The 14183-nt window shown below is 33.6% G+C and overlaps 1 protein-coding gene across 2 annotated transcripts in view; it reads left to right on the top strand.

Annotated features, from left to right (window-relative positions):
- Glyp (glycogen phosphorylase) overlaps positions 1–14183 on the top strand; it is a 118544-nt gene that overhangs the window by 49893 nt on the left and 54468 nt on the right. The window contains exon 5 of one of the 2 annotated variants that reach the window (XM_089092553.1): positions 494–625. The exons of the other annotated variant lie outside the window; for it this stretch is intronic. Within the exon in view, the coding sequence (XP_088948679.1) occupies positions 494–625 (132 nt within the window). The remainder of the gene's footprint in view (positions 1–493; positions 626–14183) is intronic. 2 annotated transcript variants of the gene reach the window in all.

Here is a 14183-nt window from a genome sequence, read left to right as displayed (position 1 = left end):
TGTCTTGAATTAATTTTATCTTCAACTCTGGTCTTCTTATAAGTGCATTATAGGAAATGAAAGCTTTTATTCGGGTTTGCTAATCGATAAATGATCCAACGACCCCGGTTTTAAATCTAGGACCATCGATTTCTCGAATATAGAATTAATTGACCGGCCGAGTTTTGGAGGTTTTAGTATCATACATTATATAATTTATATCTTAATCTGAGAGATGTTTGAACCCTAAAAATTATTCTAAAATAAAAAGGAAGAAAACAGAAAAAGAAAGGCATAAATCAGTTTTTTTTTGTAAGGCCAATATGACTTGGGGCTCAAACATAGTCAGAAAGAAAGATAAGAAAACAATTTAGTTTTAAAGCCTGTACAGAAATGCCAGGTACTTATTTAGAGTTTCTTGTAGTATTGGCTAGTGTACTGTTGCTACTTAGTTATTGAGAGTAAGGGTAATTGAGAGTGAGAGTAAAATTAATTAAGAGTAATTGTTGAATAGATGGAACTACCTGATGATTGGCTTCGCTACGGCAACCCCTGGGAGAAGGCACGACCTGAGTTTACACTTCCTGTAAATTTTTATGGTAGGGTTGCTGACACTTCAGACGGCAGAAAATGGGTTGACACTGAGGTAGACTACATATCTTTCTAATGCATGTGCTCTGTCCCTCGCTTTATTGTCTGCTTGAACCTCTTTTGCTTACTTGTGGTGATTCAACATTTCTATTTCAGATATATATGAATTGCTCAGTTGTCAAATGGATTAACTGCCTAAAACAAAACTGCTAGAATAGTGGAGAAATGAGGCAAATCGCACTTTTGATTATAATGTCACTTAGCTGGTGCAATTCTTTGCATCATATCTTTGTCTACTTATGTGTTTGAAAATAGGGAATCTCCAACTATTAACGGGTCAAATGGGGTCTGGTCAACTCCATGCAGTTTGTTTGTTTTACTTAATTCTATGTTTCTTCAATAATTTAGATCTAGAATTTCATTTGCTAGCTATGTGTATATTTTGGTCTATTCATAAAATTGAAAAAAGATCGGGGCGATATTAGTGCAGTTTATATATTACAAGTATTGAAAAATAAAGAATTGGGTAGGATAGGGTATGCTACGCTCCTTCCGATCGTTGTTACATATTCAAATTATTCCCGCTATCTTTAAGAAGAGATGTTCGTTCAAATCAAACTTTAATCTGTTCCTTGGATGCATAAAACCACCATTCTAGATTTTTATTTGAACAAAATAAAAAATAAAAAACAAGAAGATAAAGAAAAGAAAGGCTAATTTGTCGTTTAATTAGCCGATTTCAAGATCGTGTCCTGCTAACAGTGTACCACACATTACGATTAGGTCCAGTCAGTAAAAAGATGATAAGGTTTGGAAAGGCTTATTGATTTTTTAGCAGAACTATTTTAGGCTGGTGGTATATTAACCCCCGTCCGACTAGTAAGTTACTTTATTCACACGACTGAGTAAGTATTTAATACAAATAATTGTAGAGTAGACTTCTAAAAGGATTTTTTGTAAATAAATCGCCCATGTTTGTTTGTCATTTTGGGGTTTTGATTCTTATTGCTCTGCAATTCTATCGTGGACGAACTATGGGCCAATCGAATATTTATGCATTTTTGCCTCTTTTATACAATCTTTTTTCACACTTTGAACAATCGAAGCTTTGGCTTTTGCCTATTCCTATCTCTGTGATAATTCAAAAGCAATTATGTTATATATTTTACGAAACTTACAAGGGCAGTCAGGCACGTACAAAGTAATTAATATCAGAAGGGGGGGGGGCAATAATAAAACATTGTTGGATAATTTGAATAAAAAGTTCCCAGAAATTAGTGAAAACCTAGGGATTTCTGAGGGGGAGGGACTCCCCCCGGGCATGTCCCTGTTTGCAGCCTATTCTCTTTTATACAAGCCTTTCTTGATTAGTCCAGTTCGTTTTCTTCCATCTTGTTTTGCTACCAGTATATATGAAAGTTCCTTGTTTCCAAAATGCGCTATATCTTCATTGCTGACTCACGGGAATGGTTGAGAAATGGAATATTCGATATCAAAATCATTCTTGCTGCATCTTACTCGCATAAAAATTATTGTTTTTACCAACTTTTTCCATTCGTGTCAATCTATGAGAATGTAGGAGGGGGGGGGGGTAAGGATTACTTTGATTTTTGATCAATGAAAATGCAAAATAGGTAAATAAGAAACGAATCGATGGACACCCATGGTGTTTTATTTTAAAACAGTAGATGTTACATTATGAATTTCGATTTTGTTTTATTTGTCTTTCTGTTACTTTCTCTTTATATATATATATATATATATATATATATATATATATATATATATAATATATATATATATATATATATATATATATATATATATATATATATATATATATATATATATATATATATATATATATATATATATATATATATATATATATATATATATATATATATATATATATATATATATATATATATATATATATATATATATATATATATATATATATATATATATATATATATAAAAAAAAAAATATAAAAAAAAATATATATATATATATATATATATATATATATATATATATATATATATAATTTACCCCGTTTGACATCGTATTTACAATGGTTCATAAATAAATTCTATTCAATTTTAAATTTAGGCGGAGAGTATTTTGGTTTTATCGATTTTTGAAAAATAATTTGAAAAAAGGTATTTTTCAAATATAAGAGGGAACAATCTCTCCCCCTATCTCTCTGGATTGGTACCCGTGTAATTACCATTAATGATGTTAAAAATACAAGAACAACAATACAGAAACTGATTTTTAGATTTCCTGCTCCCCTGTTTAGTTTATATTATGTAACATACCCTTGACGAAATTATCGGAGGCGATCTGTTTTATCGTATTTAAATTTCTTCAGGTGTTCCGTTTTTTTTTTCAAATATACCAAGAATGCTTAGTTTTAGATTATGTCTTTAATTAGGGCTGAAAAATCCCCAAAGTTTTGTATTCATTGAAGCAGTAAAAGTTTTGACATTGTAACGTGGCTTTTACTAAGAAGAAAGGAGATTGCAGAACGCGAATCCAGTTCAAAATGATTTCTCGGAACTGGTTTTATTATTCTAATTTGATCTGATATGACAGCTTAAACTCTTCAAAAGTTTGTATGAATGAACTTAAAAAATATGTAGTAAGTTTTGGGATGTTTTGAAAATTTGAGCAGTTTAATTAAACATTGGAATAATATTCATTTTGACATATTTATTTCAAGGGTGTCATTTCACGAGAAGGTAGGGAAGGGCAGGGCAAGGATTCCTCCTACCTACCCCTTGTCCCCTCTATTGAAACCCAAAACTTTGATGTTATCCCATACTTGAATAACATATCCAATTGTTTAAATTATATTGTTTTTAATCAAATGCAGGCTACTAGAGATGGTTCTTGGCGTTTATCCTTCCAGTGACCCCCCTGAAAATACTCCCGCAGAAAATACGACCCCCCCGTGGACACCCCCCCCCCGGAAAACACCCCCCGCGGAAAATGCCCCCCCCCGGAAAATACCCCTCCTCGGAAGATTCCCCCCCCAGCGAAAATAAGGCTTTCCAGATTTGACTTTTATTTGAGTTTTTTTTTTCGTAGGGGGATTGAGTTTTGGTACTTGTGTATTATACGCCACTCACTCAAGAATACGCTGTGTAAAACTCAAGAACAAACCGGTTTCTTCGTTAGTTTCTTTCAGGTTAGTACGAGACAAGGCAAAGACAAGTGACATAATAGATGGGAAATGTGTAATTTGGGTTATATATTTGCACATAAAGGGGGGGGGTTAAGTATTTGGACAGTTAGAAGTCAGAAAACAATTCTTACTTCATAATATGCAGAATAATTGTACCTACTTTAACCCCCCCCCCCCCTAATGTGCAAATATATATCCCAAATTTGTTTCTAAAGTAACAATTTTTCATGAAGAGAGAGCTGGATTTCCCGGTATTATTTTAAAACGATCAGAAATTAAATTAAAAACAAAAAAACAAGTTGTTTCAACTGAAAGTTAGAAGCAACAATCCCCCCTTTCTGGGATTTCTTATTAAAGTGATAACTTTAGAAAATAGTTTTGTCCCCTATCTTGTTGTCTTGGCCCATGTTCTGTCTTCTTGCCTCTCAGTTTTCTATTTTAAGATTACTATAGGCTTTCTAGTATTCTCCCCATAAATAAAGTTGAAGGGTCTGGATTTCCTAGCAATACTATCAATAGTATTTAACATCATTCTTCCTGTATTTTATTATTAAGCTTCACGTTAACCAAAAAGTTTATAGCAATCTTAAAAAAGAAATTAACTGAGAGGCAGGAAGACAAAACAAGGGCCAATGCAACAAGATAGGGGACAAAATTATTTTCTAAAGTTATCACTTTAATAAAAAATCCCAAGAAAGGGGTGAGCTCGGTCAGAGAGAGATGACCAAAATAGATCGGAGCCTTATAAACTAATCTAGGTTTTGCTCATTTGAATAAAGGAAAACAACACCGTCTGCTCTAGCAGAGCTACCAAAAAGATAGCTAACTAAGTAACGGTTCTAGGCGTTTTTTCCCCAGAAAATACCCCCCCCCCCCCTGCACGGAAAATAACCATCCCCCCGGAAATTAACCCCTAGAAATATCTTAAAAACTTTGAAAAAAACCGCAAATCCATATTTGTTTTAAAGACTTTCTTGTGAGCTTCTGCAATTTTTGGCAGTAGCGGGCGCCAAATTAAAAAAAAATGAAGAAGAAAAAAAATATGGGTAACAATCATCAAAATTAAGCTAAAACATATGACACCAAAAAGTTTACGAAGGTTTAGCTATCCTTTGAAAGCATAATTGGCTTTGGGAACCAATGAATTCTTATTATTTAAGTTTTCACGGACGAAAGCGTTGTCAAATTCTGCGAGTTTGTTTTTCTTATCTTCCAAGTGTAAAACTACCACAAATCACCATTAATAAATAAATGAAACCCAAAACTAACAGAAATTATAATAGATAACCTAGTAAAACTCAAAACGAGCAAAAATTAAAATCAGTATGGCTGAAAACACCCATGTCTTCTCAAGACCAGGAAAAAAATTTGCACCTTACTGAAAAAACAAAAACAATAACCGTGTATTGTTAGTTTGATATACATATTCTGATATATATTCCTTATAATCTTAATACTTCTTTATTTGTTAATGTCAAAAAAGTGAAAACATTCAAATGTATTTTGTTTTCAGTATAGTGTAAATTTTATTCTGGTCTTGAGGAGGTGTGGGGTTTGTCAGCCCTACTCATGTTAATTTTTGCTTGTCTTGAGATGTACTTTCTGTTTGTTTTGCGTTTAATTCATTTATTGATAGGGGTTTGTGGGGGTTTTACGGTTGGAAAATTATTTGAATTTATTTCTACTCATTTTTGGCTTAACGAAGCTGTTTACTATTCTTTGACAAACTTGTTTTGTTGAAAAGTTTTTTAAATTAAACAGATTCCAATTCCGCCCAGACAATTCCATTCTAGCTGAAAATTCCTCCCAGAAAATTTCTTGTGGACGACATCGGGTGAGAAATTTTTCTTAGCGCACTTTCATTTGAAATAGACTTTAATTTCTGATTATTTTAAAAATAATGCCAGTAATCCCCTCCTCAGTGGAAGTTGTCCAGCAAAAAGCACCCCCCCCCCTCACCCATCCCCTATTTGAAAGTTGCTCCCGCAGCAAGTTCCCTCTGGAAATATATCCCATGAAAAATCTCCCCCCCCCACCTACAGCAAGACACTAAACAATTCCAACCCAGTAAAAACTTCCCCTGGACTATTCCCCTTAACATCTCCACATCTGAAATTGAGTCGGTAAGAAAAATAAGAATAGTTTTGTGTGGGAATTCTAGCAAATTCCCCGCAGTGTAAAATTTCCCCTGAATAGTTCAGCCCCTAGAAACTTCCCTCTCCACGGAGAATTTTCCCTATGGAAAATCCCCATAGCTGAAAATTCACTCCCCCCCCCCTCTTGGAAAAGTGTCTGTGCGTTTTCTAATAACAAATACTATACGTAAACAATGGACAAACTTCATGACTTATAGACCTTTCTCCAAGGGCTGTGAGGAGTCATGTTATCCCCATTAATAACAATCCATTTGGCCATTCACCAAAAATTGTATTACAACATTTTTGGGCTATATATTTGTACTTAAGGGGGGGTAAAGTATTTGGACAGTTTGAAGTCCGGAAATAATTCTTACTTCATAACATGCAAAATAAGTGTACCTCACACATTTCGCATGCAGACCAAATATACTTTACACCCTCTCCCCCCTAATGTGCAAATATATAGCCATATTTGTTTCTAAAGTAAAGAAGAAACCAGTTTGTTCTCGAGTTTTACACATCGTAAACTTGAGCGAGTGGCCTATAATACACAAGTACTGGAATTTTTCACGGAGAGAGAGCCAGATTTCCCAGTATTATTTAAAAATGATTAGAAATTAAATTAAAAAAACAATTTTTTTCAACTGAAAGTAAGGAGCAACATCAAAACTTAAAACGAACAGAAATTCTTACGTATATGGAAGGAGTTTTCCTTTCGACAAGACCTTGCTCTTTGCGCTAAAGTTTTAACTTTATGTCCTAATTCTTTAAGAACGATTCGTGAAACACAATGGCGGTTGAATTAGAATAATAAGATTTCTTTTAAAATTCCATAAAACACTTTAGCGTAAAGAGCGAGGTCTTGAGGAGGATGATATTCCTTACTTTCACTTGTGTTTTTTTATTTAATTTCTGATCGTTTCTAATAATACCGGGAAATCCGGCTCTCCATGAAAAATTCCGGTACTTGTGTATTATACACCACTCACTCAAGTTTACGATGTGTAAAACTCAATAACAAACCGGTTTCTTCGTTAGTTTCTTCGTTACTTTAGAAACAAACTTGGGCTATATATTTGCACATTAGGGCAGGGGGTGGGATAAATTATAGCAAGCCTGCATGCAAAATGTGCTAGGTACTATTATTCTGCATATTATGAAGTAAGAATTGTTTTCTGACTTCAAACTGTCCAAATACCAACCCCCCCCCCCCCCATTATGTGCAAATATATAGCCTAAATTGTATATTTCCCATTTATTCTATCACTTGTCTTTGTCTTGTCTCACGCTAAGCTGAAAAGAACAAATGAAGAAACCGGTTTGTTCTCGAGTTTTACACAGAATAAACTTGAGTGAGTGGCGTATAATACACAAGAACCAAAATTTCTTCCCCCTATGGAAAGTAAAAAACAAAACTCAAATAAAATTCTCAAACTTGGAAAGCCTTATTTTCTGCGGGGGGAGGGGAGGGGGAGGTGAGCACCAGGGGTATCTACCACTGGGAAATTTTTCGGGGGGGGGGGGTTAACCCCTAGAACCAAGAAAAATACGGAAGAATTTTCGTTGTTTTAAATTTAAATGTTGCTTTTTGATTTCATTTAAAAAAATATATTTCTTAATTTAATTTCGTTTTTAATAGTGTCGCCCATTCAAACTGTAGAGGATTAATTCGGCCTTGATCATTAACTGTTCTAGGTTCCCCCCCCCCCCCGGCGATTAACCCCCTGGAAATACCCCCGTGGAAAATACCCCCTCGCGCGAAAACCCCCCCGGAAAATACCCCCACCCCCGCGGAAAATATCCCCAGAAAATACCCTCCCCCTCCCCCGTGGAAAAATACCCCCCCCCCCCGTGGAAAGTAAGACTTTCCAAATTTGAGAATTTTATTTCAGTTCTGTTTTTTTTTATTTTTTTGGTACTTATGTATTATATGCCACTCACTCGAGTTTACGCTGTGTAAAACTCGAGAACGAACCGGTTTCTTCGTTAGTTACCCCCCCCCCCCTATTGTGCAAATATATAGTCAAAATTTGTTTCTAAAGTAATGAAGAAACTAACGAATAAATCGGTTTGTTCTGCAGTTTTACACATCGTAAACTTAAGTGAGTGGCGTATAATACACAAGTACCGAAATTTTCATGGAGAGAGAGAGAGCCGGATTTCCCGGTAATATTTAAAGAAGATCAGAAATTAAATTTTAAAAAATAAGCTTTTTCAACTGAAAGTAATAAGCAACATCAAAACTTAAAACGAACAGAAATTATTACGTATATAAAAGGAGTTGCCCCTTCCGCAAGACCTTGCTCTTTGCGCTAAATTTTTGACCTTTTGTCCAAATTCTTTATGAACGATTCCTGAAACACAATGGCCGTTTAATTAGAACAATAAGCTTTGTTATAAAATTCTATAAAAAAAAACTTTAGCGTAAAGAGTCTTTAGGAGGAGGCACACCCTTTCATATACGCAATAATTTCTGTTCCTTTTAAGGTTTGAGGTTACTCCTTACTTTCAGTTGAAAAACTTTTAGTTGTTTTTTATTTAATTACTTACAGAAAGTATGGGAAACATACGGAACAAGCTTTTGAAAGAAAAGTAGAGCCTCATTAAACCAAAAATGAGCAAAATAAAGTCAAATAATCTTTAAAGTCTATGCAGTCTAATAGAAAAACAAAACAAAATTATAAAAATATTTTGTTCTATGAAAAAGACTATGCCAATAAAAAATGAATAGAAATTAATTTAAAATTTTTTTTTCAACAAAACAAATTTGTCAATGAATAGTAGGCTAAACAGCTTCGTTAAGCCAAAAATGAGTAGAAATAAATTCAAATAATCTTCCAAGCGTAAAACTACCACAAATCCCCATCAATAAATGAATTAAACCCAAAACGACAGAAATTACAAGAAATAACCGATTCAATGTCAAAACAAACACAAATTAACACGAGTAGGGCTGATAACCCCCACACCTCCTCAAGATCCGAACATAATTTGCACTTTACTGAAAACAGAATACATTTTGAATGTTTCACTTTTTTTACTTTAACAAACTAAGAAGTATTAAGTATATAAGGAAAATATATCAGTTTATGTATATCAAACTGACAATACACGTTTTTTTTTTTTTTTTTTTTTTTTTTTTTTTTTTTTTTTTTTGTTAGTAAGGTGCAAGCTTTTTTCTTGTCTTGAGAAGACATGGGTGTTGTCTGCCATACTACTTTTAATTTTTGCTCGTTTGACTAGGTTATCTATTATAATTTCTGTTAGTTTTGGGTTTCATTTATTTATTTATGGTGATTTGTCGTAGTTTTATGCTTGGAAGATAAGAAAAACAAGCTCGTAGAATTTGACAACGCTTTCGTCCGTAAAAAAATAAAGAATAAGAATATGTTGGTTCAAAAAAAAAACAACTATTCTTTCAAAAGATAGCTAAACCTTCTAAATTTTTTGGTGCCATATGTTTTAGCTTAGTTTTGATGATTGTTCGCCTACATTTTTTTCTTCTTCATTTTTTTTTCTTAATTTGGCGCCCGCTATTGACAAAAATTGCAGAAGTTCATATGGGAAGTCTTCAACAAAAATGGGTTAGCGTTTTTTTTCTAAGTTCTTAAGATACTTTTGGTGTGAAAATTCCTCGTTTTCCCGTTCCTTAGCACTTTTCAACGAAATTAAAAAAAAACTCTAATGAGATTCTCAAATTTGGAAAGCCTTATTTCCCACGGGGGGGGGGTGTATTTTCCAGGGGGCTTTTTTCCGGGGGGGGGGTAATTTCTGGGGGGTATTTTCTTCGGGGGTTGTTTTCCAGGGTGGGAGGAGGTATTTTCAGGGGGGGGGGGTAAACCCCGGCAACCATCAGAAACACATATTTGAAAAAACGTTCCGAGACGTGTTATGAAACAGCTTGTATTTTGTACAAAAAATATAAAAGATAAACCTACTAGTCGTTGATCAGGCTCCGTTTAAGTTCACATCCTAATAAGACTTTATTTCTGCTTGTCTTAAATTTTGATTAAAAAAAAATTTCAACAACAGAAGTCTTTCAAAGAAAAATAGAGAGCTTTAATAAACCAAAAAATAGTTGATATAAAGTCAAATAATTTTCCAAACGTAAAACCACCACAAACCACCATCAATAAATAAATGAAACCCGGAACGAACAGAAATTACAACAAATAACCGAGTTGATCTAAACATAATCAGGTACTAAGATGAGTTGGGCTGACGACTCCCATGTCTTCTAAAGACCAGAACATAATTTGAACTTTGAGTGACTCAGGTGAATAATATCCGAAACTCTAAAAACGGAATTTTGATAAAAATAGGTACATTGAAAGAAATGGCTTTTTAGATTGATTCCAATTATATAAAGTTCATTGAGTTTAATATTACCCATCAAAAGGTATGAGCCTGAGAAAATTTGCCTGATTTAAAAAAGGGGGAACACCTCGAAAAAAAGCGATCCAAACAAAAATCACACCATCAAATTCAGCCCGTCAGCAAACTCTTCTGTGAAGGTTTCGAGCTCCTATCTACAAAAATGAGGAATTTTGTATTTTTTGGCAGAAGAAAGACCATGAATGCGTATTTTTATGTTCTTTTTGTTTGTTCGTTTTTTGTCGGTTTGTTTTCAGGGTTGATCGTATCGACCCAGTGGTCCTATAAGATCAGAAATGAGCTCTTTCGAGCAGAAAACAAAAGTTCCAGTGCCCTGTTTTAGTGTCCAAAAAGATTGTAGGGCACCTACTCCCCTCCTAAGTCCATTTTTTCCCCAATGACATCCGATCAAAATTTTATGATAGCCATCTAATGCAGCATAGTTGAAAGTTCTACTCTATTTTTTTGAACAAATGGCTATCTCAAAACTAAAAAAAAGCAACATTAAAACTCAAAACGAACAGAAATTGTTCCGTATATGAGGGGTTGCTTCTTCCTCAATATCTTGCTCTTTACGCTAAGACTCTTAGCACTTTTAAAAACGCTTCCTATTCTAATTAAACGGGCTCAGTGTTTTTTTTAGCCGTTCGTAAAAAATTGGGACAAGCCTTCTATGGAGGGGGCAAGCCTTCACATACGGAATAGTTTCTGCTCGTTTTGAGTTTTAATGTTGCTCCTTACTTTCAGTTAAAAAAAAATTGTTTTTTTTTATTTAATTTCTCTTAGTTTTTCAAATAATGCAAATAAATTTGGCCCACCCTCAATGAAATATACCCCCCCCCCCTCACAGTAAAATCATCCGTGAAAGTTTCATCAAATGAAATAAAAAATAAAAATTTCATCAAATGGAATAACGAGGATGAGAATTTCATCCTCGCTGAAAATAACAATGATCTTTCAAAATTGTCTACATAATTTTTATTAGGCTCTACCTACCGGGTTGTTGATAATTTTATTAAAATCTTCTCTTTTAATTTCATGCTTATCCAAGTTGTCATTTTTATTATTAGCGTTGACCCTTGATAGACACTCGTATGATAATCGAGTGAACAATGGTGACGCAGATAAGCTCTTTAAAGCGCAATAAATAACCAATGGCACGAACTTGAAGCCTGTATATTGCATTTGAAATTTTTGACGAAATATTACCTTCGCCACTGTGGATATGGGCGTTTTCAATAGATATCACGCACCAAGTGCACGACAAAATAGGTTCTTCTAGAGCACCTCATAAACCCGCAACTCCGCAAGTGACATAGACTGATATTACAGGTACACAAGAGAATATATCTTTCAGGGAACGCATTGCGGAGGTTAATACAAAAATAATCAACAGCATCAAGAATTATGTGAAATTTAGATACTTATTCTTTTCAAAGGTTTAAGATCCATGTTTTTTCTCTTTTACGCCCTCATATTCTTCATTGTTGTAGCTTTTTCAAGAGTACGTTCCGTGCGAAAAGTAAACCAATAAGATCTTGTCGAAATCAGGCAATTCGTCGTAAAAGAATTAAAAAAAAAACAGCAAGAGAATCAGTTAGAAATGATTATGAATATTTAAAAATAAAACCCTCTTCTCTGTCATGAGATTTTTACACAACCCTTTTCGTACATCAGTTTAGTTATGTTAAGAATTTTGCTTTTTTTTCTGATTTACACCTTACAGGATTTTCTTTCCATCTTCATAATAAACGTGGTACGATACTTCAAGTCTGTGTTCCTGTACTGGAGTTTACTAGAACTTATGCTTTCTTATTTAAAAATATTATGGAAACATATTTTGTTTTGTTTTATGTGGTTATGTTGGTTTGTTTTGTTTCTATTTTAATAAGAAACTACCACAAGCAGAAGTAGTGCTAATGGGCCTAAAACGAAAAAAATAAAACAAACAAACAATATAGCAAGGCCAGTGAAGATTTATAAATAAGATTGTTGTTAACCTCCTCTTATTAAACCCTCTGAACAGCTTGAGTGTCACGTACTTTTCATTGAAATCAACATTTATCCTGAACAGTGTGGTACTATTTGTAAAAATATCTGCAACAACATAACAGAAAATCACCATAATGATCAAGATCAATAGAAAGAAGCACCGAGAGTAGACCAACTGTCCAACACATAATAACACCAGTTCCTATATATATATATATATATATATATATATATATATATATATATATATATATATATATATATATATATATATATATATATATATGTCTCCCATAATATGTATATAAAATACATACGTATTTACATTACATATTAGATATGTCAGTGTGTGTAGATATTAATTTAATGTTTTTCTTATTAAGTCTCCTTTTTTCTCCATTAAATTCTTTTTTCCCTCTCAGTGACGACACAGCTAAAAAGTATCGAAATAAAACTAATTTTACCTTAGATGTCGCTTATATTTTATCTGTTAAATAGCAGTCAATCTGCAAACACTTCAAGCAGAAACAAAACCATAAAACAAATGTATATATAGGCCTATATATGTATTTATTTGAGTTTCGAGAGGTAATCGAAGAATATATATTGTACTTGTTTTTCGCTAATCAGCAATGTAAATTTTTCTTTTCGTTACTCAGTCAAGTGTAAGCTTCTAGAGCCCTTAGCATATTATATTTTGCTCTTGTATCTACTTGTGACATAAATTCAGTATAGTACAAGAACCTATTAAAACCTTTCACCCCATCAAGCCCAATTAGAAAACGATAATTCTATTAAGATGCAATAAGTATCTAGGGACAGAAAAGAATGTTCAAGATAAAGAGATTTTTTTTGGATAATACAAATAACAGTAAGTCTTATGGAGCCTTACTTTAGAGGCTGTAAGCACCTTTCTTGTACAAACAATCGACCGTTGGCTGTAGTCCAATAATCCGTAACATGTCGTCAGTTTAACATACCGCCTTTTGAATTACTGCAACAGTTTCTTATACCACGGAGTCATTATTTCTGCTGAATTTTTTTTTGGTGCCTCATCTAGCATTATTCTCACCATACATACAAGCGCTTTCAAGAATTCTGAAAGTTTACTGTTTCTTTTCTATACTCGAATTCACCTTTGCATGGATACATACCAACTTTATAATAGCATTTGACAGGTTTCGTCTTCTGGGGAAAATTTATCTTGAAAGAAAGAAGATTTCTCAATTCGTAGTTTTCTTTACGATTGTAAGACTCAGTGTGTCTAACAGTTTTTTTTTTTTTTTTTTTTTTTTTTTTGCAGTTTGTGTATTTTAGTGTTTGTGCATTAATGTAGTTATATAATATTGTAGCGTGAAATACCTGTTTGGTGCAGTCACGAAATAAAATCATCATCCACCCCAGGCTGGCGCGTACGCAAGAATTTATTTTGTGCGAGAGGGAAGAGGAGGCTGGAAAATTCAGAAAATGGTCAAATTAAATAAAATCCCTGGGCCGTTGTAAATATGGCCAAATTCAAGAATATCATATATACAAGGAAAAGTAAGAGAACTGTTGGCACTGACAGTTTTATGCTAAATAAACTAATGAACAAGCTAAAACATTTAGCTTGAATCTTTGTTTGAAGTGAAACCTAAACTCAATTCTTCAAGACTCTTTTTGAGTCAGTTCCCCCACCCTCCGTTTTAAATTTTAACTTCGATCCTTACTTTTAGTTTAAAATCTTTTTTTTATATGTAATTTCTAAATCGTTTTTTCAATAATGCCGGGAAATGTGGTTACCCCTCCATTTAAAATTGCCCCCAGTCTCAAGGGAAACTCCTCCTTGAAAATTTTTATTCCCATGTAAAATACAACCCCCCCCCCCACCCGGAACAATCCATCCGGACAATTCCATCCTCGCTGAATATTCCCC

Source organism: Artemia sp. Qi Xiang Cuo, chromosome 7 (genome assembly GCF_049724085.1).
Source record: "Artemia sp. Qi Xiang Cuo chromosome 7, ASM4972408v1, whole genome shotgun sequence".
Taxonomy (NCBI): Eukaryota; Metazoa; Arthropoda; class Branchiopoda; order Anostraca; family Artemiidae; genus Artemia; species Artemia sp. Qi Xiang Cuo.
Note: the sequence above shows the minus strand (reverse complement) of the source record. Positions and strands in the feature narration are given on the sequence as shown.